The following is a 27100-nucleotide window of genomic DNA, read 5'->3' on the forward strand; positions in this document are numbered from 1 at the left end:
TTGGTTGCAGCCATCCGAGCTAGCAGCTCACAGAGGCACAGTGGGGTTTTCTCATTTCAAATGCCTGGCCCCTTTCCAGAGGCGCTTAGAATGGCCAGCTGATGGGAGGGCTACTTTTCTTTGGAAAATGCGTCCACGAATGTACTTCTCTCCCTAGGGACTGGGAAGGAGGAAGAATTGTGCAGCAGGGAGAGATGAGGGCCCCACAAGAGGGGAGCCCCTTGTCCTGCCTGCAGCACCTGCCAGTGAAAAGAAAGAAGAGTTGGGAGTCTGAGCTGGAGGCTGCGGGGCCAATTCCCTCTTGGCAGGAGAGAATCCGGACTGGGGCGGATTTCAGGCTTCAGTGTTTGTAGGAGGAAACACAGCAATCACACTATTAATAGTAAATTAAAATAAATGGGTAACTGCTGTATGGCAATACTTTTTTTTTTTAAGGCAAAAAATAATAAATACTGAAACAGAGAAACAAAACAGGAAACACTGGCGGTCAACAGGCAGCAAAGAACATGCGGGTGGGGTAGCAGCGGTCCCACCCTCAAAAGGCCCGGGCTGCCCAGACCAAGAGAAAGCGATGAATCTCTTCTGGTAACGTCCCTTCCTGTCCCATGGAGCCAAGGCAGACCTGCCCCAGCACCACCACCTGAGCAGCCTTCTGCTGGGGCCGGCACGGCTGGGAGCAACCTCCTACCCTCAGGCAGACGCGCAGTGCCAAGTAGAGAGGCCCCAGTGCACGTTCCCAGCGCCGAACCAGCGCCGGCTTGGGGGACGCGGAACGGGCAGGCAGCCAGGGCTGATCCCAGCCCCCACTGCAGACCCCCAGCCTGTGGCGGCGGTCCCGTTCCGCCAGGAAACCGCCGCCCGGAGCTGTGGGTCACGCACATTAATGCATCCAGTGGCAAAATGAAGGAGACCCAAATTCAAAGTTAGAGCAATGGTGACCCGAGGGGTGCCTTGGTGAGGTTTGGGGTCCCGGTTACTGATGGTTAACATTCTTAGGAGATGCTGGTCACCTACGAAGCGAGAAAAGCATGAGGAGCGCCTGACCAAAGTGGTTTTGCCCTGCTTCCCACAAGAGGTGGCACCCACGGCTGGAACGCAGGAGTCAGGTCCACCGTCCCCAGCTCTGCACGCCCGCAGCGGGCCCTCGAAGAGGTTCAGGGCGGTGCCCGCGGCGCTCAGGCCGGGTCTCCCTGGGCGTGGGGCGGGGGGGCGGAGCTGGGCGGCGGCCGGGACTCCTCCCTCCTCTGCTCGGGCTCCCCTGCTCTTAACCCGCGCGCGGGGACGCCCAGGCCACTGGGCTCCGCGGAGCAAGCGAGAGGTCTGCACGCAGTCTGAGCGGCGCGCATCCAGTCCCGAGGCCGACGCCAGCACGCCCTCATGGCCCCCGCAGCGGCGTCGGGGGGCAGCACGCTGCCCAGTGGCTTCTCGGTCTTCACCACCTTCCCCGACTTGCTCTTCATCTTCGAGTTTGTGAGTGACTCCTGGCCGGGGAAGGGACGGGGTGGGCTGAGCCGTGCGCTGTCTCGGGCGCCCAGCACAGCTGTCGGACTGGATCCGCTAGCTGTGCAGGTCCCGGGAGCATCGGGGCAGCAGGGACAGGGCAGGGACCAAGCCAGGGAAGTCCCCTCCCACCTCCGGTCGTTTGTCCCCTTCTAGACCAACGGAATGATGGAAACAGTCTACAGGACTATGGAGGAAAAACCGGGTTCCCAACCGGGGTCGGATGTTGGCAGCGGGTCAGGCGGGGACGGCTCTTGGTGCGCTGGACCCAAAGCTGCGCGCCGGGCCCGCCTGACGCGCGCTGCGCCACCGAAGCTCACGCCGCGCTTTGCGCGGTTGGGTAGAAGTGCGCAGCTTTTTCAAGGGAGACAGTGTGGGGGAAAAAAAAAATCAGCAAAAGAAACGTTAGTATTACCAACCGAGATTTGGAGATGAGACGGAGTTGAATCCGGTTTATTTTCTTCTGGCCTTTTACAGTTTCTGGCGTGGGGACGTATTTGCGACCAATTCGATCTGGAAATGAGGCCCTAGTTTGCGCGGCCGCAGTCCTTCTGCCCCGTGTGTGGGGTGGGAGTGGAGGAGACGGGGGTTTGCCGGGGGGGCGGAGAGAGCGATCCGCGTGCCTCGGCTGACCTTGGGCAGCCGCGGGGCCTCTGCACCTGCTGTGGGTCCCGCCTTGCACGCACGGTCTCTGCCTGAGGCTGCAGGAAAGCGCTTCCTACTGAGAACTCCTGATAAGCGCTCACGGTGTCGCGAAGCCGAAGTGACCTCCCTCAGCCTCAGCGCCCCGGGACCCGCCGGCCCTCACCTGGGCGGGGTGTGCCCTGTATATTCTGTGGGTGCGGTCCGTCGCCGCCTCAGGGACACCTTTTCCGGCACCCCACCCTCAGAAGCACCGGCGTGGAGAGTTGGACGGGAAAGAAAATGTCGGAGCCTGGCTGTTTAAAAATTGGACCCCAGGTTGTTATTGCCTGATTGGAGGGGGAGGGTGTGAACCCCAAAGGGAGCAGGTCAGTTCGTCTAAGGAGGGCTTGGGGGCAGGGGCTAGGAGGGCTGCGGCGGCTTGGGAGCAGGGCTATCATTGAACTTAGGGTGAAAGTCGAGTCGAACCCAAACCTGGGTGGAACCGGTGACTTGAAATCCTAGGGATAGGGCAGAATCAAAGCAGTTACATTTAGAAGAAACCCCGGACGCCAATGAACGCAGTCCCACCATTCACAGAGAGCCAGCCCCCGCTGGCCTTCGACATACAAGAGGGAGTGCCCCTGAGAGTAGGAACAGTCCAGTGAGACGGGGCGATCTGATCTGCGGGAAAGGTGACGGGAGGCTCCCACCCAACCCACCAATGCTGCAGAGATTCCAGGGGTGTGGGAAACCCTGAAACCATCTACTACTGGCAGCTTGCTCCGCCAGCGCGGCATGGCTTTGTGGCCTGCCCGTAGCGGGGCTTCCAGAAGAAACAACTCCCCCCTCGCCCAGAACGCTTCTCTCAGCTAACTTAGAAAGTCACTTCTCCACCTCACCCCTGTTCCCCACCTCCCCTCCTCACTTCCCAGGAGACCCGCAATGCACAGTCACCTCCAGGCGTCTTCCTCATGCTCTAGATTAGGGGTGGGCTAGCAGGTGCCTGGGAGAGAAGAGGAGGAAGCTGGCCCCAAGCCTCTCAGTTCTCCTCTGCTTGGACTGTAAATATGAAGCTGTATATGTTAGATGTGTGGAAGGAATGGCGAATTAAAGGGCCTGAGAAGGCGCTGGCCACCCCGGGGGAGGCTTTTTTTAAAATTATGGAATATTACAACTCAACAAAAAGACAACCCAATTAGAAAATGAGCAATGGACTTGAACAGAGGTTTCTACAAAGAAGATGTACAAATGGCCAATATGGACATAAAAAGATGCTTAACATCATCAGGCATTAGGAAAACAAAATTGAAACCACAATGAGGCCAGGTGCGGTAGCTCACGCCTATAATCCCAGCACTTTGGGAGGCTGAGGTGGGTGGATCGCCTGAGGTCAGGAGTTCAAGACCAGACTGACCGACGTGGTGAAACCCAGTCTCTACTAAAAATAAAAAAACTTTAAAAAAACTTAGCCAGGCGTGGTGGCTCATGCCTGTAGTCCCAGCTACTCAGCAGGCTGAGGCATGAGCATCGCTTGAACCTGGGAGGCAGAGGTTGCAATAAGATCATGCCGCTGCACTCCAGCCTGGGCAACAGAGTGAGACTTGGTCTCAAAAAAATACATAAATGAGTAAATAAATTAAATAAATAAATAGAAAGAAAGAAATCACAATGAGATACCACTTCACACCCATTAGGCTGGCTAGTATCCAAAAAATGGAAAACGTCAAGTATTGGGTGTGGAGAAATTGGAACCCTTGTATGTCACTTGTGAGAATGTGAATGGTTCAGCCACTGTGGAAAACAGTTTGGTGTTCCCTCAAAAAATGACCCTCTGACCCAGCAATTCCACTCCTGGGTATATAATCAAAGGATTCAAAGCAGGGACTTTAGTTTTGGCACATGCATGTTCATAGCAGCACTCTTCACAATAACACACAGCCCAGTGGCCATCAGCAATGAACTAAATAACAAAGTGCGACATCTCCAAACGATGGATACTACCTGGCCATAGCAAGGAACGAACTACTGATACGTGCTACAAAGTTGATAAACCTTGAAAACTCTATGCTAAGCGAAAGATACCAGGCGCAAAAGGTCATATAGCATATGATTCCGTTTATATAAAATATCCGGAAGAGATAAATCTGTGGAGACAGAACACAAACCCTGTTGGTTTACCAGGGACCGAGGGGAGCAATTGTTTAATGGCTATGGGGTTTCCTTTTGGGAGTAATGCAAATGCTTTGGAATTAAATTGAGTTGGTGGGTGCACAACACCATGAATGCACTAAATGCCACTGAACTGTCAACTTAAAATGATTGGTTTGATGATATGTGAATTTCACCTCGTTTAAAAAACAAAAATAGAAATATTTCAAATGCCACAGAAGAATATATATAATACTTTAACAGACACCTACATAATTATTGCCCAACTTTGTCAAATCTTAATATTTTGCCTTGTTTGCTTTTATGTATTAAGGAAATGAAGCTTTCAGATGGCATCTAAGCCCCCTAGACATCCTTCTGTTATCTTATCCTCTCTCTCCCTCCATCCTCAGGGCCACCTGTAGGCTGAATGTGGTGTTCACTTCTAAGCACAGTTTAGACTTTTACTGCACACATATGACCTGCACATGGCATTGTTTTACGTTTTCATACTTTATGAAAATGCCAGCATACCGTACATATCCTTCTGCAACATGCTTTCCAGGCAACATTATGTTCTGAGATTTATACATGTTGACTTTGTTTATCCAGTCTTCTGTTAATAGACACTTGGGATAGTTCCAATTTGCTGCCTTTAGCTACTGCAGACAGCATTGCCAAGAACATTCTCATATTTGCCTCTGTAGTTACCTGTTGGAAATTTCTCCCATAAACACGTGGAGGATGTGACTTGTTGGGTCACAGGGGATATGCACATTGTCATTTTCCCAGATGTTATTACATTGCCATCCAAAAGAGTAATTCCAATTTACACACCCCAGGAGCAGATTTACTGGGAAGCCGATGATGTTTAATTAAGTTCAAGACCCCTCCTTACTCGAGCCCCTTCCAAGACTCTGCCTAATTTTGTATTCTTTTATAAAGATGATCCCCGCAATTGTTTAAGCTTCAGGCTAAACCTGGACCTTCCCCAGCCCCCACCAGCAGCACATGAAAGTCGCCATTGTTCCTCATCACTTGGTAACATCAGACTTTGTAATTTTCTGCTAATCCGATGGGTGTGAAATGCTTGATTATTTTTTAAATCTGTAGTCCACTGAGTTGTTGATGACTCATAGTTCAGATTCCCATGCCTGACCTCCCAACGGCCTGGGAGGCGCAGATGTCCAAGGCGATCAGGGTGGAGCACCACTTCTATGGTGAGGGGACTGCCCACTGGAGCAAGTGAGGGTGGCAGCTCAGGGTGGGGCATAGCAATCTCTCCTTGGCCCTGCACCCCTATCCCAGACCTCCTGACCTCTGAAATCTGCAGAGTTCTCACAGGAAGAGGAAGGCAGGCCCAACTAGGAAGTGAGACTGCCTTTCCAAATACCTCCAAAGTCACAGAGGCTCTGCCCCTATTGCAGGTGGTGGGGTCATCAGCGCAGCCCCGCATAGGCCACAGGTGAAATGGCCGATGTTCTCTCCTCCTCCAATAAAACCCAGGGCTTTGCCTCTGGTCTGCTCCCCTGCAAAAGTCCCACCCAGTGAGGAACTTTTCCTTTTGGAGCCACTCTCTGTCTCCTCCTTCTCCATTCTAAGCCAGGGGCTTCATGACACTGAGCCACCATTCAGGGAACAAAAGGTTCGCAGGGAAGACTTTATGTCTCAGCTGTGGCCCCCAGACGCAAGGTCTCCCATAGAGAGACCCCTGTGCCAGGAGAGACCCCTACCCTTTCAGGACTTGTGAAGGAAGTGGCTGAAGAGGGCTGTGAGATCATCTACTCAGCCTCTCCTCCCCAGGCCATGAAGGAGGCAGGGTTGTGAGTGAGAGCCTGAGGAATGCCACCCAGCCCTCCAGGGGCATGTCCTCCTCCTCCTCTGTGCCTCAGAAGCACCAGGAGAAGTGCGGTCACATCACGGGTTGGGGTTGGGGTGGGGAGACGCCTGAAATCAGTTTGCAGTTTTGACAGTTTCAGTGAACTGGACAGAGTAATGATGAAAATGACACCTTTTCTGTGACCTAAAGCGACCGGACTTTTATTAAGAGTGAACAGAGAAGTCTGGGGACCTACGCTAGATTTCTACCTGGCTGGGGAAGAGCCAGCCTGACAGAGCCGGGACTGGGCCACGGGCCGGAGAGGCAGTTTTGCATTAGGTGAGCCAAGCTGTGGCTGCATTGAGAAGGTGGCATGGGAACTCCTAGGAGACCAGAGACGTAGAGTCACAGAAACCTCACTTTCAGACAGGGAGCAACTTGCCTGGGTCACTGGGTCTCCAGGGTCCAGCAAGCACTTCTGGCAGTGAGCAGGTCATGCCCAGCCTTCTCTGTTCACCTAAACAGCCACACGAGAGTTTGCTTGCACTAGAAGGCACCCTGGGATCCTGAGTAGGCAGCCCTGCCCACCTGGCAGCCCTGGGCAAGGCTGGGGTCCCTTCTCTCCCCCAACAGAATGAAGGGACAGCTCAGGACCACTGGGAAGCTCTCACCTCCTCTGGGCCTCTTTGTCAAAAACACACCCTGCAGGTTCTGAGTCACGAGGTCCAAGGCAGGTTGAAGAACACGCATTGCACTGCACACCCTCCACTGACTCTCTGAGACTTGGAGCAGGCATCTGGAGGCCAGGCCACCCTCTTGATATTTTTAAGGGGAACAGAATAGTGGGAACAGTTCTCAGGGAGAGGCTGGGGCAAGCAGTCAGGTGCTCTGAGGTTCTCGCAAGTCAGTCCAGGGACCTCCTCTTTTCCTGGAGCAAGTTCCCTGCTGCTCTAGCTAGGAACCTCTCCTACAGGCACCAGGGAGTGGAGCAGGCCCTGCTTGGCCAGCACAGGATGGTGTCTGAGCTGGCCTTCCCTGACTGTGTACACTGGCTTCCAGCTCTGTCCCCTCTCTGTAGCTGTTTAGAGAGGGCTACTGCCTGATCTGCCCTGTTTTCTCCTCTCTTCCCCTCTAAAGGGAGGAGAAGTGTTCTAGACAGAGGTTCCACAGGGGTTTGGTGGAGAAGTGACTTCTCCAGCTTTTCAGGATCAGAGGCCAGCTTTGGTGAGGACTCAGTGACTCTGAGCTGCTCCCTGGAAACTGCTGAGCAATGACAGGGCTCAGATCCACAGGACTGTAGGACGTGTCATCACACCTGAGCTACATTTTAAAAGATTGCCTGTTAGCTTTTCATAAGTCACTCCCCCACTCACGGGGATGGGGCAAGGCCAGGACTGGTGCGAAGGCACCCGTTCTGTCCCAGGGCTTTCAGAAGTGAGTAGGAAGCCCCACGATGCTGCTGCCAGCAGGGCTCACCCTCAAGTCGGCCAGGGACAAGGGCTGAATTTTGTACCTGTACTCGCCACACCAGCAGGCGAGGGGCAGAGCACATTGTGCCTCCAGCAGAGACTCGCTCTGCACGGCCTCAGTAGTGGCTTGGCTTTGCCCTGAGCCCAGACACATTCTCCAGAGAACGGGCTGGGAGTAGGGACTGGACCACCTGGGACCTGCCTTGACACAGGATAGAGCCGGCCAGACTTGAACTATAAGGGCCTGGGGGCTGACTTAATCTACTCTGGGACTTCCTCCTGGCCCCTCTAGCCTCAGTCCATGGATACGGTGATTTGGAGCCACAGGCCTCAGGGGCAGGTGCTGACAGGCTCAGTCCCTGGACACGATGATTTGGAGCCACAGGCCTCAGGGGCAGGTGCTGATAGGATACCCAGCAGGTGTTCCCTCCTGGTGCTGATGGGTGTGAGGACAGTGGGGGATAGTGCTCCTCGTCCTTGAAGGAGGAATGTTCTGGGGTGTGTGGCCAGCTCCTTCTCACAGCTTTCAGATTGTTCCCAAGGGTGTGGAGCATGGCGCAGGTCCCTCGTGGTCTCTCATCAATTTGGAAGGCTCCAAATTGCCTTTGACACCCTGGTGAAAGGTTTGGTTCCCAGTGAGCTCCTGGCTGGGCACGAGCAGCACAGTCATTTCCCTTCTTGGGGTCATGAATGTGCCACACTCTGACTGACTGCAGCACGTCTCCCCAGGCTCTCTGCCGCTCCTACCGCATTCATACCTAGTGCTCTACCCTAGTATTGGGCAAATCGTTTTAATGTACCCAAGCCCTGGGTCCTGAAAAACATATGTAGGAAATCGAAGGAAAGCCTGTCACCAGCCACAGCCAGCCTCACTGACCCGCAGGTCCTGGCCAGAGCCTCGAGTCCCTGTGAGAATGCAGTGGGCTGGGAGGGGAGGGGCTGGAAGGGCAGGGGGAGGAGGCAGCAAGTGAAAGTCCCAGAACCAACTTGGAGGGAGGGGGCCCAGGAGGTGGGCACTCCAGGAATAAGGCCATGGGGAAGAACATAGGTCTAGGTCCCCTGACCTGTGAGTGGAGTGGGGAGGGGTGGGGTCTGCATGGCGGCCCCTCCCGCTTCTTCAGACTGAACTGCAGGCCGGCATCTGCCAAAGAGGGAGCGGGATTCTTTGGCATTTCATCTTGTGCTGTATGTGTCTTAAACACAAACCTTGCTATTGCTTTCCTCTGAAGGAACAGAGGCTATTGAGACTCATTGTTTCAGTGGCGGGCTGGGGAGGGAAAAGCCGGCTGGAAGTGGCCTAACGACTAATTGGTTATTCTCCCTCCTCCATGTTAACATGCCTGTAATCCCGGCACTCTGGGAGGTCAAGGTGAGAGGGTCACTTGAGGTCAGGAGTTTGAGATGAGCCTGGGCAACATGGCAAGATCCCATTTCTACAAAAACTATAAAAAATTAGCCAACCATGGTGGCTTGCACCCATAGTCCCAGCTACTCAGGAGGCTGGGGTGGGAGGATCACTTGAACCTGGAGGTCAAGGCTGTAGTGAGCTGTGATTGCATCACTGCCCTCTGGTGTGGGTGACAGAGTGAGAAACTGTCACCAAAACAAAAATCTCATGGCCATTTCCAAAGTTGACCCTAGACGCAGGAGGTAACTGTCACACCCATGGGGTCTTGGATCTGGGCCTCAGCCAACTCGTCAGAGCAGCACCCGGCAGCTGTGGGAACGTGGGTAGGTAACTGTGCCTCAGTTTCTGCATCAGTAAAATGGGGACATAGCAGCACCTGCCTCACGTAGCTACTGCCCCATAGCTATCAAGTGTTGTTATTACTAGTTGACTAATAATTTAAACATCTGCTCTGAAACCAACTGGCCGACCTCTGCCCACGGCGGGGTCCGCAAGGCCTGCCCCCATCACCTTTGCCATAGGTGCCCTCTGTTCCATTCTCAGGCAGGTGCTGCATGAGGATTGGGATTGGGCCAGGCTGTGGAGGGCACACTTGACTTTTCCCTGGGGTCACCAAGTCCTGCACAGACACCACCTTCCTGGGGCCTTCCCAGTGGCTCTCCTCTCACCAGGAAGGAACAACTGAGGTCAGAGGTCAGTGTGTTTTCGGCTGAGAGCTTGATGGCACAGCCAGGAGGTGGGGGACAGGGTGGCAGCCCCAGCCTGCCTTCTGCCCAGGGAGCAGGCTGCTTTCTAAGCCTCTCTGCATCACTCGCCAGCAGGTGCCAGGATGGGCAGGAAGAGCTTTTTGGGTTCTGAGTGACACATAGCTACATCTGCCCACAGGCATAGGAACGAATTACCAGTGGGCTCAGATTAAAGCTTTCAAAAGCGATTTGTCATCAGTGTCAGTGTGTCGGCTGTATGCAAGGGCATCGGTTCAGGGAGGGGGCAGCCTCTGGCAAAAACCTGTGCCCTCACCTCTCCCAACCTCCATCCTGGCCCCCAGCTGCTTGGCAGGTGGGCATAGTTGGATTGAGGGGCCTGGCAGGAAAGGAACCACCCAGCTTGTGGGTCTCAGGACTCTTTCTAAAACCAGCCACAGACCTCCTTCATCTCCATTTGTGATCGGGTTGGGGGCGGCAGTGGGAATGCTTCTTTGTTGGAGGTGGCCCTTTAGACCCAAGCTAACCCATCACCTCCACCGGGAAGCCCACCCTCCTAGCACCCTTTCCCGGCACTCAGAGCACATCCTGCAGACCTTTGCTTATTGTCTGTCTCGCGCCTACACCCTGAGTCTGCCCACATTCCTGGCCCAGATCAAGAACTCGGAAACATTTTCAGCAAGCATCGGTAGGGAAAGGGCTCAGGTCTCCACTCTCACCTACCCAACTTTGATGAATCATAAGATAAGTCCTTGACCTCAAAGGTGGACAGAGGGTGAAACTGACAAAGGCCGCCAATCCCCAAGAGACTCTGGGAGTTCCAGTTCCCTTGGACCCTCCCAGACCCGGGGCAGGCTGCCTCTTCTCACCTCTCTCTTGCAGTTGTACACCTGTTTTGTTGGTTTGTTCACATTACTAACCTACCTGGTGACTCCCATAAATCCCTTTTGTTTTTCTTGCATTTAAGCCACTCCTGTCTGGTCTAGCATTTCCACGGATTTTGCCTTTTCCAGGTGGCTTACCCTGTATTTTCATGGAACCTCTCGGTTTCTGTTTGTCCTGCTGGGTAAGGCCACCGGGTGTAGACGTGGTAGGAGAATTTTCCGTTCAAGTGAAGACATGCCTATCAGAAAACCCCTAGATCTGTGGATCTGAGTGGAGTTTTCATTCATTCAGGAACCAGTGACCGACCGTCCTCTAGCTCGTGAGGGAGGTGGGTATTAAGTCAGCAGTCACTTGGTCCTGCTGGCTGTGTGTGCTATGGGAGAGAAGGCTTCCCTGAGGCTCAAGGCGGGTGAGATTGCAAGCCTGAACAGGGGGCTCTTCCCACTCCAACTTGCCTTGTTAATATAAACCATGGCCCTGAACTTAGCTCTTAGACTTTTTTTTTTTTTTTTTGAGACAGAGTCTCGCTGTGTTGCCCAGGCTGGAGTACAGTGGTGCGATCTCAGCTCACTGCAAGCTCCGCCTCCTGGGCTCACTTCATTCTCCTGCCTCAGCCTTCTGAGTAGCTGGGACTGTAGGCGCCCGCCACCATGCCTGGCTAATTTTTTGTATTCTTTAGTAGAGACTGGGTTTCACCGTGTTAGCCAGGATGGTCTCAATCTCCTGACCTCATGATCCGCCCGCCTCGGCCTCCCAAAGTGCCCACAAGATGGGCATCTTGTGCCAACTACCGGGCTCTGTCCCTGTCCTGTGTGGCGTTCGTATCTGGTCACCATTGCTTAGACACTGACACTTTCACCAGGGCCTGAATCCACCCTTGGTGGACCCAGAGCTGCTCCAGTGGGGACTGTCACAAGACTGCATGAGAAAGGAGAGAAAGGGAGAGGTGGGCTCCGTTCATTAAAGTGTGTCTTCGAATGAGATCCATTTCACTGGGTGAGCCTGCCTCAGTGTTGACCATGCCACTCCCAGCATCTGTTAAATGCGTGAGTGAATGAATGACCAAGTGAATGAGTCAGCGAGTAAGAGACTGACTGACTGAGTGACTGACTGACTGAGTGACTGAGTGACTGAGTGGGTGAGTGACTGAGTGAGTGAGTGACTGAGTGAGTGAGTGACAGAGTGACTCCCTGAGTGACAGAGTGGGTGAGTGGGTGAGTGAGTGACTGAGTGAGTGACTGACTGACTGACTGACTGAGTGAGTGATTGAGTGAGTGACTGACTGACTGAATGACTGAGTGAGTGACTGAGTGACTGAGTGACTGACTGAGCGACTGAGTGAGTGAGTAACTGACAGAGTGACTGACTGAGTGAGTGAGTGGATGAGTGACTGAGTGAGTGAGTGGATGAGTGACTGAGTGAGTGAGTGAGTGACTGAGTGACTGGGTGGGTGAGTGAGTGACTGAGTGAGTGGGTGAGTGACTGAGTGAGTGACTGAGGGGGTGAGTGAGTGAGTGAGTGACTGAGTGAGTGACTGAGTGACTGAGTGGGTGAGTGGGTGAGTGACTGAGTGGGTGAGTGAGTGAGTGAGTGACTGAGTGAGTGACTGATTGAGTGACTGAGTGAGTGAGTGAGTGAGTGACTGAGTGGATGAGTGACTGAGTGAGTGGGTGAGTGAGTGACTGAGCGAGTGAGTGGGTGAGTGGCTGAATGAGTGACTGAGCGAGTGAGGGAAACTTCTCTGGCTTGCTGGGACTGAGTTCCTTCGTACCGGGAGGTAGGTAGGCTGACAAAAGTAAGGAAGCCAAGCCGGGTTTGCTCGTTGCCTCTCGGAACTGGAGCAGAGTCCCCTGCCCTCCCTCTCAGATGCTTCTTCTTAGGGGAAGAGCTGCAGGACTCTGGGGAAGCCTTCAGCATTAGGGGTCTTGGGTCTTCCCCTGAGCTCCTGCTCTGTGCATTTCATTCTCCCACCACCTGGTGCACGGGGCCCTCTTCACTTCATCCTGGCATCAAAGCCTGTTGTGCCATTTACCTCCTCTACAGTAGCTCATCCTTAACCCGGCTCTACATACCTACACACACACACACGTGCACTCACATGCACCCACATGCATGCATGTGCACACACATATACACACGCATACACAGGCACATGCACACTTACAAATACACATGCGTATGCAGCACCATACACACACACACACATGCACAGACACACCTGCACACAAACACATACATACAGAGAAGTACACGTGCGTGCATACACACACATACACACACATGCACACACACACCTGCACACAAACACATACATACAGAGAAGTACACGTGCGTGCATACACACACACATACACACACATGCACACACACACCTGCACACAAACACATACATACAGAGAAGTACACGTGCGTGCATACACACACATACACACACATGCACAGACACACCTGCACACAAACACATACAGAGAAGTACACGTGCGTGCATACACACACATACACATGGGCACATACATGCACCTACACACAAGCATACATGTACACACACACACATACATACACACAGAAAAATGCTTCCTACCCTCTGTCTCACTCCTGGAATGATTAGCTTTAAATCAATTATCCCATTGAGCTGGGCAGACTGCTGAGCCTTTCCTGAACCACACAGTTGTTTTTCTGGTCAGATCACCTACACAAAATGTCCTCCTGGCATTGAAATAACCCTTGGCTACTAAAACGACTCAGTGAGTGAGTAGATTGCCAGCAACATGAGTTGGGGGTGCTCCTCATGGTGGCCTTGGGAGGACACAGAAGGGCTGGGAGCTTCCTGCAGTCCTCCCAGCAGAGGGGGATGAATCCGAATGCCTCCCTCGTCCGGCGAGGACATCTCTTCTTTTCCTTCCTGGGGAGATGATTTTTGCCACTTGACCTAAGTGGCAGGGGGGCTCAGCAGTGGTGCTCAGCCTCTCTCCTGTGGCCGGTTTCCTTTACTTCTCAAGAATTCGAGGCACAAACTGTTGTTCACATATGCCTTTAAAGGCACACACCACGTGCTCCGTGCTGTTGGGCTCTGGGGACCACGCCCCCAGGTGTGTAGATGGAAAGCCTTGCCTAGGAAGACCTCTTTGGTTCACGGCTTGATGTGTCCTTGGAAGAATCTCCGCTTGTGGAGGCCCTAACAGGGTGAAACGGAGCCCCAGAAAAATATCCAGAGAATTTGAGCAAGGCCTCTGCATTGCCTCGGTTACCCAGCCCTGCAGCAGAAACTCTGGGGACTGTGGATGAAGAGTTCTTTCAGCCACAGGGAATGGAAACTCCAGATGAATCTCAAGAATGTGCCAGAGAATGCCTCTTCCCGTCCTCCATGACCAGGCCCGTTGTTGGAGGCAAGGCTGGCTCCTATCTTAGTGCCCTTTGTGCTTCCTTGTGCAGGGCAAGGCACATTTTTCTCAACTTTTGGTTTCTGGAGGCTGTAGGTTTTTCCCTTTTGATTCTCTTGAGGTTATTTAAATATTCTGGCTCTCTTTGGACAAGTTTTGCAGTAGATGATTGTGCGTATTGAGATCATATTCAGACTGCTGGGATTTTGGATTTTTCACATAGTTACAGAAGAGGCTGCTTCATCTAAAGACCGTCGTGACAGCAAGAGCTTAGTGGCAGCCAGGTGCCGGCCCCCTGCAGATATAACCTGAGTCACAACTACGGTTATCACTACTTTTCAGATGAGGGACAGAGATTCAATAACTTGCCCAGGGACAGCAGGTCACCCAGCTACCAACAGAGCTCACTTCAAACTCGTCAACCCTGGCTCCAAAGTGCATATCCTTAAACACCCCTTAAGCACCCTGGCTGCTTCCCATGGATTCATTTGGAAAGAAAACATGAGAAGCTTCTCCGATTTCACACGAGAGCTCCCAGGAAGACAATTCCTGACAGAAATTTTTTTCACAAACATCATTTCATTGGGTAGACCATGGATGTGAACTCTTTGGAACCTTTTGTGTCCAGTTTTGTACATTATCCCATGTTCTTAGAGAAGCTCACCTCTGCTCAGCACCCCCAACTGGCCTGAATTAGATGGCTGGTTTCCAGCTCTGTCGTACCAGTGTTGGGAGGGGCCTCCAAACGTTCACGCAACCCCCTCGATCCCCATCCTCAGACAGTGAGGCTGCATCTCAGAGTTCAGAGGACACTCAAGGACGAGCTAGTCTCATGTTCCAGGCAAGACAGGGACCCAAGCTCGAGGAGAGGACAGGAGGGGAGAGGAGAGGAAACGCTATGGTGACAGTTTGCACTGAGAGGTGGGGCAGGACCTGGACGGGGGCAGTCGACTGGCATCGCTGGAAGGCAGGCAGGGCCCTAAGACAGGAGCCATTTCCTCTTCTGTCTCACAGGAGTTACAGAGTATCGCCCACAGACTTATGTTATGGCAACACAACATGAGGCCTTGGCCAAGAGTGCGGGGCGTCTGTCCTATCTCTCTGCTTCTTTCCTGGGAATCAGACTGTGGACATGAGTCCTGGGCTTTGGTGTTCTTTTCCTAAAGGCACCCCAGGTGACTTAACATATAGTCAGGGCTGAGGACGACAGAGTGTTTGCCGAGGCCCCGTCCCCATCTTCTAACTCAAGACCCTGGACTCAGAGCACTCAACCCTTGTCCCTCTGCAGCCACCCAACTGGAGACCTTTGTGTGAGATCACCCAGCTAGCTGTACCGTCTCTACTTTGATGGACAGTGACGGGGTGCAGCTGCGGGGCCGGGGGAAGTCTGGCCTGTTGGCAGAAACAAAGGGGAACACAGACCGTGCCCCCAGGGTGCCAGCAATGTTTTCAAAATAACTGCCTCTGTGCATTGCCGCCTGGAGACTGGGAGCCACCTGGAGTTTCCTTGATGAAAGGAAATCCTTGAACCCTCACCTACTCCCTCGCTCTGGACAAATATTTGGCCAGTGGGGTCCTGAAGCCAGACTGGAACAGACTGCTCCATGCCCAGGAGTGCCTTATCTCCCTGGTGTGGGTGCCTTTCTTACTCTGCTTGCTCTCTGTACATTTAGTAGGTGGAGCAGGGCAGGAACCAGCTTTGACTCATGGTTTACACCAAATCTCAGCTTTGCACACAGCAGGGCTGGAGGCTCACCCTGCCTCCAGCCCCACCTTCTGCTACTCCTTGGCCCATGCCCAGCTGCCCAGCCTTCAGCCTCCGAAGCCCTCACAGCTGCTTCAGCATCCTCTGACCTTGGCATGTGCCCTTTCCACCCCGTGGAGAGCCTCTCCCAGTTCTTTGGCCTGGTTAACCAGTTAAGTCCACCTCTCTCTCCAAGGCTCGACTGACCCTATGCACCTGTCCAGGCTGCTCTGCCCACTCGGGGCTGATTGTCCACCTGCATCTTTTTTTTTTTTTTTTTTTTTTGAGACGGAGTCTTGCTCTGTCGCCCAGGCTGGAGTGCAGTGGCCGGATCTCAGCTCACTGCAAGCTCCGCCTCCCGGGTTTACGCCATTCTCCCGCCTCAGCCTACCGAGTAGCTGGGACTACAGGCGCCCGCCACCTCGCCCGGCTAGTTTTTTGTATTTTTTAGTAGAGACGGGGTTTCACTATGTTCGCCAGGATGGTCTCGATCTCCTGACCTCGTGATCCGCCCGTCTCGGCCTCCCAAAGTGCTGGGATTACAGGCTTGAGCCACCACGCCTGGCCATCCACCTGCATCTTAAGTGGCTGCTTATGTGTCTGTTTCTGCTGAGCCGTCAGTCTCCTGCCTGAACGACGTCTTATTCCCGGGTATGGGTAGTGCTGGGCTCAGTGCCAGAAGCTTCACACTCACACCCATAGTTTCAGCCAGTTCACACCAGCCCACAGCATGGGGAGACGGCTGCGAGTTGCCATTTGCAGAGAGGAAACTGAGGCCAAGAGGCAGAATCACTTGCTGCAGCCTCCTGCAGACTTCAGAGGACAGGCGGGAGTCCCCTGCCAAGGGGAGGGAGCCAGCAGGGCACCTCTGCATTAGAATTCTCCCGGAGGAGACCGCAGCAAAGGTCTGTGCTCCGAAGGGAAGGGGTCATGACTCAGCTGAGGCAGCAGCTGTTTCTGTTCCACAGACACCTGGCCGGGGATGAACTCTCTCCTGGCTCAGCTGCGCCTTTCCCGTCTCCTCCTCTTCTTCTCAGGGTTGCTCTGCACCCTCCTCCGCCCCGCCCCCCAGATAGCCCCTGTGACCCTGGGCTCTGCAGTCCTCCCTGGGCACCTCCTGGGCAGTGCTGAGGGGAATGCCCACCGCCCCACTGCCCATCTCCTGGGAGCAAAGGCCCCAGCTGTCATGATGTCATCTGTGCTGAGACATCTGTCACTAGCTGCACCTTCACATGTTTCTGGGACAGGCAAGGACTGGTGTAAGAGCGTCCCTAGGAACGCCGTTCCTCAGATGCTCCTGTGTTGGAGGTTCCAGAGAGATGAGACACAGTCACCCAGGACCCCTGAATGGTGGGGTCCAAATGGGCCACTGTGCGGCTGCGACAGCCGAGATATTCTGTATCAGTCCCCTTCAGAGAGAATTTCTCACCTGAACACATTGTACTAAATGAAAGAAGTGAGTCACAAAAGTCCATGTATCGAATGATTCCATTCATATGAAAGTTCAAAATACATAAATTTATAGAGATAGAAAGTAGATTCGTGGTTGCTTGGAATGGGGGCAGGGAAGCCACAGCTCATGGGATTTCTTTCCAAGGTGATTACAATGTTTCAAGATCGACTGTGGTGATGGACGCGCATATCTGTGAATATTCTGAAAACTCGGGAATCATACCGTGTCAAATGGGGGAATTGTATGGGCTGTGAATTATAGCTCATAAAGCTGTTTAAGGAAAGAAAAAGATAAGATCTCCCCACCATCTCACTAGGAAACATACCGCTCTAAATACGCCACGCAAAGGAAAAAAGTCAGCCTCATTTTTTGAAGGACATCCTTGCAAGGTGATGCCCTCAGAGGCTGGGTGGGATCCTGAGATGTGTCAGGGGACGGGGGCTGGGGTTAAACCCACAGTACACTTTGTTCTGTGGACAGCTGTGGACAGGGTTCCCACGATAGACAGCAGGAATCCACGTGCCAGTGTGGGCAGCATGGACTTTCCCAGGGAGCTGGAAAATAGTCTTCACCAGGTTGGTCAAAGCACACACTGGAACAGGGCAGAGGTCTGGCCTGACCTCGAGGCCCTCTGCGCAGCTGCTGGAAGCTCAGAGCCCAGGCTGTGGCTGTGCCCAGCAAGATGCACACAGGAGGCTGTGGCCAGCCCTCCTCGTACTGACTTCCCCTCACTTTTCCTGCCCTTGATTCCTCATATCAGTCACGTCTCAAGCCACACGGGAAGAATGGAGTGGAGATGACTCTACAGACAGGAGCTGAGGGCCACCTTCTCAGATTTGCCATTTCCAGGTACCACCTGTGCATTAATTCACTTCGTATGTATTTTACAGTTAATTTTCCCAAAACAATGACATTGCGACCAGAAGCATAGAAACAATGTTACTATCCAGTTTACCGTTGCCTATCCGCGCTATTAGAGAACTCCAGACACCTGGCTCCACCCTGCGCCCTTCTTGCCTTCATCAGAGAAACCAAAGACAGTAAAGGAGGGGGAAATCGTTTACTCACTGTGAAATTCAGTATTCTTCGATAGCATGCGTACTGGTCACCCATAAGCGCCTCTGGCCCACGGGGTCCCACTGGGATTCCACAACGGAGTCTCTTCCCCACCATGTGCAACCCAAGCTGCTCCCTTGGGATTTGGTTCATAAGTGGCTCCAGTTTAGCCACACCCAGGTACCAGGAGACCAAAGTCCTGCTAGCTGACTTGGACATGGACGCATGGCTGGATGGGTCTTCTCCGGGTCCCCACCAGGGAGGCAGCTGTGAGCAAGGCAGACCTCAAGCCCACCATCACCTGGTCAGGGAAAGCCCCAAGTTATCCCTAACCCAATACACCTGTGTTTGTGCCGAGCGCTACAGAGAAGGCGTGCACGACTCCCCGAGACTGTGTGAACAAGGAATCAACTTAAATTGGTACTCCTGGGAGGGTCACGTAGCCGCCAGGCAAAGGGCGCTTAGGAGAGGGGTTCCCAGGCCGGGGCCTCCCTCTGCCCACTGGATGTGCCTGCTGGATCCTCCCGTTTCTCCATGCCACCGTCATGTGCCTCCTGAATCCAAGCCCTGCCTACACCGATGCGCTCCTGTCCCTCCATCAGTGCCCATTATGGAAAAGGCCGCATAATCTGTTGGATCTGAAACTCAGCTGTGGATGAAATCTACACACACACATCTTATTCCATGGCGGTCTGGGCATTTTTATTTAATTGATTTTGCTCCCAGTGCATCCCACCGCCCCTGCCACGTGCCTTCAGGCAGCCTAAGATCCATCAGCAGAGGACGCTTTCTGGTCAGAGATGCCCACATCTGATTCCTTAGGGACAACTTGGTTTTAATAAATCCAAAGTCTTCATTGCACTGATTTTTCTACCTAAATGCAATTCTCTCCTGATTGCTTCTCAGCCAAGCAGCTCAGAGAACACCTGTGAAGACAGTGGTAGCTCTAACCCAGCAGGTGGTCAGTGGGTTCAGGGAGGTGGGGGGTCAAGGTGCTATGTGAATTCAAACCACAGGGGACACAGGCCTGGGAGGGCAGCCCCACCCTCAGCCCCCCCAGATGCATCTGTAGTACCTTGGAGGCTTTTGGCTGCAAAGGAATCTCCACATAGGCCTAGAGTGCTCTGAGCCCCGTCCTCATCCAAGTGTGGAACATATGGATGAGGCTGAGCTGATTCTTTCTGGGGGCGGGAGCGGCGCAGGGGGAGATGAGGAGAAGAGAAAGAGAAGTGCAGAAAGTCTCGGCTCGTGTTTGTACGCGCCTGTCCATAGTGAGGAGCAGGGTTTGTACGTACCCTTCTGCGGTGGGGAGCGGCTTTGTATGTGTCCAGCCACAGTGAGGAACTGGGCTGGGCTACTGAGGGGTGCTGCTGGCCTCCGTGTCTGCTCCTCTTTGACTGTATGGAGCTCACTGACCCTGGCGACGTCAACTGGGGTGTATTCTGGATAACCACAGGACTGTACTTCCCTCACTGTACGCCCATCCTCAGCCATCCAAGGAGACAAGGCTGGCCTGGGTTACTCCATTCAAACTCCAAATCTGGTCGTCAGAACACTTTCTGGACTTGGGAATATAAGGGGTTGAATCCAGAAAAAGAAACAATGAGCAAGAGAGAGAGAGAAAGAGAGAGAGAGAGAGAGAAGGAAGAGAGAGAGGGAGAGAGAAGGAGAGAGAGAGAAGGGAGAGAGAGAAGGGGGGGGAGAAGAAAGGAAGGAAAGAGAGAGAGAGAGAAGCACAAGAAGGGAAGCCAGAGAGCCACTGACAGTGTGGCTAATTTGTTTTGCCAAATAAAGACCAAAAAGATCTGCTGGTCACTACCCTTGCATTAAAAAAAAAGACATTTTAATATCAAAGCAAGTAGGAAGGCTAGAATATCAGAAGAAATAGCAGCCCTTCTCATGACAATACCAAATGGCATAAGTCCTTTCTTGGAATGATGAGTTACTTAACTTCCACCTACCTCAGTTTCCTCATCTGGCAAACGGGTCGGCATTACTCATACGGTTGCTGTGAGTATCACTGAGTTATTATTTGTAAAGTGCATAGGATAGTGCCTGGAATGCAGGTCTGATATAAGTGTTTGTTAAATAAAAAATTAAATCCGTATTTAAAAAGTTAATTAGGCCGGGCGCGATGGCTCACGCCTGTAATCCCAGCACTTTGGGAGGCCGAGGAGGGCGGATCACCTGAGATCAGGAGTTCCAGACCAGCCTGGCCAACGTGGCGAAACCCCGTCTCTACTAAAAATAGAAAAATTAGCCGGGCGTGGTGGCGCACACCTGTAATCCCAGCTACTCAGGAAACTGAGGCATGAGAAGCGCTTGAACCCGGGAGGCAGAGGTTGCAGTGAGCCGAGATCACGCCACTGTACTCATGCCTGGGTGACAGAGCAAGACTCTGTCTCAAGAAAAAAATTTCTTTAAAAGTTAGTCAGAGCAGGCATGCTGGGGATTGGGATTGAGATCCAGCACAGGGCCTGGCGGGGATGACAGATGCATTTTTGGAGAGGAAAATGCCTGCCCTGTTCTCTTTGCCTGCTTCCTGTGTTTTTTGCAACCCAGTCACCCCATGTGACCGCTGGCCGGGGGCCCTTCCTGGGCTGGGGCTCTCCTCTGGGCCGAAACTCACCCCTCTCCTCCCCCGCAGATCTTCGGGGGCCTGGTGTGGATCCTGGTGGCCTCCTCCCTGGTGCCCTGGCCCCTGGTCCAGGGCTGGGTGATGTTCGTGTCTGTGTTCTGCTTCGTGGCCACCACCACCTTGATCGTCCTGTACCTCATTGGAGCCCACGGGGGAGAGGCCTCTTGGGTCGCCTTGGTGAGTCCAGCCAGGGCGACTGCTGGTTGCAGTGGGGGGCGGGACGGAAGTAGTACTGGCCCCTGGTCCGGTAGGGTGGGCTTTTCCAGTGCCAGGTGAGACTTCTCCATAGACGTCACCCCACCATGTTCCAAGGCTGAGCCTGCCCAGGGCTCCCAGCAGCAGAATCAGGAGAGGCAGGGGCAGAGGCAAGGTCTCCACTGCCAACCCTCATTGGACCTGTTCTGTGTTCTCCTGCATGACTGCCTTTCCATGGATAACCAGCTGCCCAGCCCCCACACCACCTGTGCCCACCAGGTGCCTGCCTGCCCCTCCCATCACCTGCGAGGGCTGTTTTCATCTCAGGGGAGCAGGGCCCTGGAGGCTGACTGAGGTGTTGGGCTCTGGAAACTGGCCCTGGCTCTGAGGGTCAGGCCATATTTACTGTCCAGCTCCAAGCAGGGCTGCCACAGAGCACAGGGAAACAGAAGTGGCCGTTGGTCGTTATTCTGTATAAATTCTGCTTTGAGGCCCACGAAAAGGTAACTTTTACATGTAGGACACTTGCCCGTTACCTGCTGTAGGGGTGGTGGGGGCCATTTGGCCAGGCCTGTCACTCTCAAAAGCTCTGCTACTTAGACTTTTAAAATCACTTCCAAATCACAACTACATAAAACCCTGTTTTAGTACCTTTTGGCTTTCATTTATTTCTTTATTTTGAGTTGGGGGTCTCATTCTGTCACCCAGGCTGGAGTGCAGTGGCGCAATCTCATCTCACTGCAGCCTCAACCTCCCAGGCTCAAGTGATGGTCCTGCCACAGCCTCCTGAGTAGCTGGGACTACAGGCATGCGCCACCACACCCAGCTAAGATTTCTTATTTTGTGTAGAAATGGGGATCTAACTATGTTTCCCAGGCTGGTATCAAGTCCTGGCCTCAAGAGATCCTCCTGCACCAACCTCCCAGAGCTCTAGGATCACAGTCGTGAGCCACCACGCCGAGCCCTTTTTTGCTTTTAAATATACCAGGAGCCAAAAATAAGCCATGAAAGAAAACAACAGAAACAGCATGGTCCTCCCTCCTCCTGCACCGGCCAGTGAGGCCGCACCCACGCTGGACTGTGGCCATGCACACTTCTCGGATCCAGGACGAGCTTTTCCCTGGGACACCCCAAGCTGCTGGCCCCTCCCCCACTCTCCCTTGACCCTTCCTCAGGGGAGACCCATGTCCCATCTGAAGTGCTCGCTCTGGCCCCACAGCAGTGAAGTGAGACTCAGCACAGCAGGGCAGGCATGGGACCCCCGTGACAAGGTTGGGAGGGGTGGGATTCAAAGGAAGTAGGGGGAGAGGCAAGGGACGGGGGTGGAGGGGACCTCAGCTCTGCATCTGGGTCCCGTCTCTCTCTCCCCATCCCTCTGACGCTCCGTCTGCCCCGCAGGACGCAGCCTACCACTGCACCGCTGCCCTCTTTTACCTCAGCGCCTCAGTCCTGGAGGCCCTGGCCACCATCACGATGCAAGACGGCTTCACCTACAGGCACTACCATGAAAACATTGCTGCCGTGGTGAGTCCGGGCACCCGGGGCTGTGTCCGCAGCGGGCGGCTCCGCGGCTGGCAGGGTGTGTGTAGAGGCTGCCCAGGCCCTCTGTTTCCAGCTCACTAACTTTGGAGTGAGGTCAAACCTTGCCTTCATCCCTGAAGCAGGAAAGCCCCGAAGAAGGGGGGTGTCGTGTCGTGCCCAAGGCTCTGCTTAGTCGTCTGGCCAGGGCTGCATGCCCCAGGCCTGGGTGGGCTTTGCAGAGGGCAGACGTGTGAGGGGATGCAGCTGCCCAACGCCCTGCCCAGGTGCTCTGTGAACAATCTTATTCAACATCCACGGCAACCCTACAACCCAGGATTATGACACCCATCTCACAGGTGAAGTGGACCAGAGAGTGTGGGTGACGGGCCCAAGATCACCAGGCATCGTAGGGCCCAGCATCAAGGCTGGGGGCCCAGTCCCCACACCCTCAGCACTGGTTTGGGGCTGTGAGTCTGGCCACATGGGTCTCCTGACTCTCCCCACGTGCCCGTCCATTGAAGCATCCAGCCAGGGGTGGGGACACTGGAGCCAGGAGGATTTTCTTCTTAATGGACTGGATCAGAATGACAGGGTAACAGAATATACTGTTTCATCACGTGGTTTTCAGAGCTGAGCATGTGTGCCCTTGCACCAGTCTACGATATAAAACACGCTTCTGACTGTGGGTATTGTTAAAAAGTAAGAAGTTTCAGAGAGAGCACTCTTCAGATATCTAGAACTTGACCTACGAATTATGCAAATCCCAAGGTAGAATGTGGTGATCTCCTGTGTTGGCCCGTTTCCCAACGTGGCTGGTTTCCAAGCAGCAGCACAGCCAGGTGGCATCCTGACTGATCTTCCTTCCTGGAGAGGCTGGTGAACCACCCTCCATCTTCTTCACACAAGTCCCTCTCATCTCCTTCTCCCAAGGCAGCTTCATACGTCCCCCATCCCAACCAAGTCTTCTCTTTTAACAAACATCAGCGAAGTGTCTGATAATAATTTCCATAAAATTATTGTGGGCAAGGGTTGCGAAATGTAGATGGGATGTGGTTAGTGGGTCAGCACTTGATGGAAAAACCCAGCCAGGGGAATGAATGTCCCTTCCTGCCGCGCAGGTCTCTAGTTGAGAACCACGAGGCTCTACGGCCTTCTGACTTTTCTCTTTTACCTTTTATCAAAGGCAGCACACAGCCAGAGAGGTGTGCAGTTACAAGCCCACAGCTTAACAGATTTCATACAGCGAACTCCCTGTGTGGCTGGTGTCTGGACTAAGACTTAGGGCCAGTCACCAGCACACAACCTGATGAATTTTCATAAAGCGAACTCCCCTGTGTAGCTGGCATCTGGACTAAGAATTAGGGCCTGATAAACCACTCCCAGAAATCTCCTCAAGTCCTGTTCCCATCACTGTGCCCCCCCACCACCCAATTCTGATTTCTTTTTTTTTTTTTTTGAGACGGAGTCTGGCTTTGTCGCCCAGGCTGGAGTGCAGTGGCCGGATCTCAGCTCACTGCAAGCTCCGCCTCCTGGGTTCACGCCATTCTCCTGCCTCAGCCTCCCGAGTAGCTGGGACTACAGGCGCCCGCCACCTCGCCCAGCTAGTTTTTTGTATTTTTTTAGTAGAGACGGGGTTTCACCATGTTAGCCAGGATGGTCTCGATCTCCTGACCTGGTGATCCGCCCATCTCGGCCTCCCAAAGTGCTGGGATTACAGGCTTGAGCCACCGCGCCCGGCCACAATTCTGATTTCTAGCACCTGTTCAGTCTTGCCTACCTTTGAACTTCATATAAGTGGAATTATACAGTGGAAACTCGTGTGGCTTCTTTCTCTCACCCTTATGTTTGTGAGATTCACCCAAGTGGCTGTGTGTAGATGCGGGTTGTTTGTTCTCATTACTGTGTAGTATTCCCTTGTAGGAATAGACCAACAGCTATTTATCCATCCCATGATTGACCATGTTCCCATTTTTTCAGTTGAGATGGATAGACATGAATATGCTCATGCAGACAGGAGGGTTACAATTGAGAACCAGAGTGTTCTCAGCTGGCAGATGCACCCAAATGAAACCACCAAGGGGAAATCTGCATGGTGTTTGATGTAAAGTCACGCCTTTCAACTCACAGTATCAACTACATCTGACTGTGAGAGAGAAAGAAGTTCATTACTCAGGATTCAATCCCAGACCCGCTCAACCACAGCACGTCCAGTCCAGGGGATACTGGGGTGCAAGGAGGCACTTCACACCCTCTCTCACACAGCCTGGTTTTGGAAGCAGCCGGCCTGCCTCACCTCCACTCTGTGGCTACTAATCAGGGCCTGTTCCAAGCTGAGCTCCTCCCTCTCTCCTTTGTGGGTGGCAGAGCTGCTTTGCCAAAGGGACCCCGGGGATTGGTGGAAGTTGACTGGGACGAGATGCACATTTCTGGAGAAATCTGGAGGTTTCTAGATTATACAATGGTGGGCGGCGATGGCTGCAGTTTAGGGAGAGAGCTTTCTGAAGCCAAAATTTGCCCGTTCGTGCCCAGCTCTACGTGTTCCCTTGACCCCATTGGAAAATGAGTCTCCACTGCTCTTCCTGCTGGGGACTTCCAAGGTGCTTCTGCCAAAGGCCCTCGTTGGTCTGGAATGCCCACCTTTTACGGAGGGTTGCCCACTGGGGTCTGACTGCCTGCCCCAGATACGTTCTCTTAAATGTGTTACTCAATCATTCGGCTTACTCGCCGCCTGTAGGCAATGAGGGAAAGGGCTTGCCCAGGTGTAGAGGCAGGAGAGCTGGCACCCTGAGGGCTGGGGTTGATGGGCATTTTCAGGAGTCACAGAGGCGTAGCCGCCCTAAATGGATGTTATGCCTGAGCTGGAAACTCTTGACCTCCACCCAAGGTCACAAAGCCAGGTGCAGAGATTGGGCTCGGCAGCAGGCAGGCCTCAGGGAGTGGGGTGATGGGAGCAGACAGTGCTCAGGAGGACGCAGCAAGTCCCCAGCGAGCAGGGCCATCGCTCCCAGGGCCACGGTGGCTGACTGGATGGTCCCAACGGTAAGGCCCCTCCTTTCGACAAAAGCTCAAAATCCCTCCTCCCCTTCGCTGTCCCTCACTTCCTATGAAGTCTGGCTCCCTCAGCCACACCTGTGATATTAAGAACCCTAAAAAAAAATAATGATAGGGCGAGGATGTCCGGGCAGCATGGAGACTTTCACCAGGGCCAGCAAACCCAGGTATTTACAATCTCTCAACCAAGCTACCAGGACCACAGCTGGAGGGTGCTGGTCTCGCTGCTGGGGGAGGAAGTTGTCCCTGGACAGTTACCTGCCTGAGATGCTTTCATTGGAGGGGCCTTTGAGGACTCCATCTCAGGTCAGCCGAGACCTCAGGCTGAGACCCGTGTGATGCTGGGTGGTAGTGGAGAGTCTGACCTTGCACACCAGGTCCAGGCGGTTGTTAGGTCACACGGAGCTCTGTACTGAGAGGATGTGGTGCACGCCTGGGCTCAGCAGGGAGGGCGTCCACGTGAGGGGTGAGAAGCAGTGGCGGCCCAAGCTCTCTGGGTCTGGCGCCCCTGCGCCGTGTGAGGCTACATGCAGTGCAGATGCTGTGCCTCGCCCTCCTGCACAAACCCATTGACGGCCGTTTCTCTTGGTTCCAGGTGTTCTCCTACGTGGCCACTCTGCTCTACGTGGTCCACGCCGTGTTCTCTCTGATCCGATGGAAGTCTTCGTAAAGCCCCAGCAGAACCTGAGCTGAAAACCCAGATGGTGTTAACTGGCCGCTCCACCGTCCGGCATAACGTTTTAGAAAACAGAAATGCCCTTGACGGTGGAAAAAAGAAAACAACCCCTCACCCCGCCCTCAACAACAACAAAAAGCCCTGCCCTATTGCTTGTGGGTGCTGTGTTTACTCTCCCGTGTGCCTTCGCGTCCGGGTCGGGAGCTCGCTGCGTCTAACCTCCGACGGCTGCGCTGTCTACTAGGGTCACCTCCTGTTTGTGAAAGGGGAACTTCTTGTTTGGGGGTGGGAGGTGGGGACTGACCTGAGAAGAAGACAAAGATCGCCTGCAGACCCCTGGACCACCTCTCGATAACTACCTGCTGGAATTTTCCACAGGCTCTCCCGAGCGTCCCCTCTTGTGGCACGTTTTCAGTCTTCATGGATGTTCCGCGTGTCGTGGGGACTAAAACTCACCCCACAGATCTTTCCAGAGGTCCAAGGTGGAAGATGGTAACCCCGTGAAATACTTTATAAAGTGTCTTTATGTTCAATACATTTGTTGGGTGTTTTTTGGGCTTGGGTTAAATTCCTCAGCATCAGGAATGCCATCATTTCAGCTTTCTTTCTGAGGAATCCTTCGACTTAAACCGAATCTCAAGAGACAGCATCAGGTGGCAGTTGAGATGACAGACACTGTGTGCTCAGCCACTGCACTCTCAGGGCTCGGTGCGGGGGAGCCCACCCTCCCAGCCACCTGCCCAGATGGCTTTCCCCTCTCTCTGGAAATAGGCCAAGTGCCAGCCGGGGGCACCTTCTCCTTCCTACAAGACACAGCAGTCTGTGGCCC

The 27100-nt window shown here is 53.6% G+C and overlaps 1 protein-coding gene across 3 annotated transcripts; it reads left to right on the plus strand.

The window, feature by feature from the left end:
- Nucleotides 1-417: 417 nt before the first annotated feature.
- Nucleotides 418-26804, plus strand: MAL (mal, T cell differentiation protein). Of its 3 annotated transcripts, XM_033238807.1 has the most exons (4): nt 418-1470; nt 20838-21005; nt 22422-22547; nt 26191-26804. In XM_033238807.1, exons 1-4 carry the CDS (start codon nt 1378-1380, stop codon nt 26263-26265), a joined length of 462 nt encoding a protein of 153 aa, XP_033094698.1. In that variant the 5' UTR covers nt 418-1377; the 3' UTR covers nt 26266-26804. The 3 variants fall into 3 exon arrangements, with proteins under 3 accessions (XP_033094698.1, XP_033094699.1, XP_033094700.1); XM_033238808.1 differs by lacking the exon at nt 22422-22547; XM_033238809.1 differs by lacking the exons at nt 20838-21005; nt 22422-22547.
- The last annotated feature ends 296 nt before the right edge of the window (nt 26805-27100 follow it).

This window comes from Trachypithecus francoisi, unplaced genomic scaffold, assembly GCF_009764315.1.
Source record: "Trachypithecus francoisi isolate TF-2019V2 unplaced genomic scaffold, Tfra_2.0 Lachesis_group17, whole genome shotgun sequence".
Taxonomy (NCBI): domain Eukaryota; kingdom Metazoa; phylum Chordata; class Mammalia; order Primates; family Cercopithecidae; genus Trachypithecus; species Trachypithecus francoisi.

Excerpts from the sequence above, each read along its gene's own strand:
- MAL (XM_033238807.1), top strand. The coding sequence starts at position 1,378 with ATGGCCCCCGCAGCGGCGTCGGGGGGCAGCACGCTGCCCAGTGGCTTC. Across the intron at positions 1,471-20,837 it reads TGCTCTTCATCTTCGAGTTT|ATCTTCGGGGGCCTGGTGTG; the intron begins GTGAGTGACTCC and ends CCTCCCCCGCAG. Across the intron at positions 22,548-26,190 it reads ATGAAAACATTGCTGCCGTG|GTGTTCTCCTACGTGGCCAC; the intron begins GTGAGTCCGGGC and ends TCTTGGTTCCAG.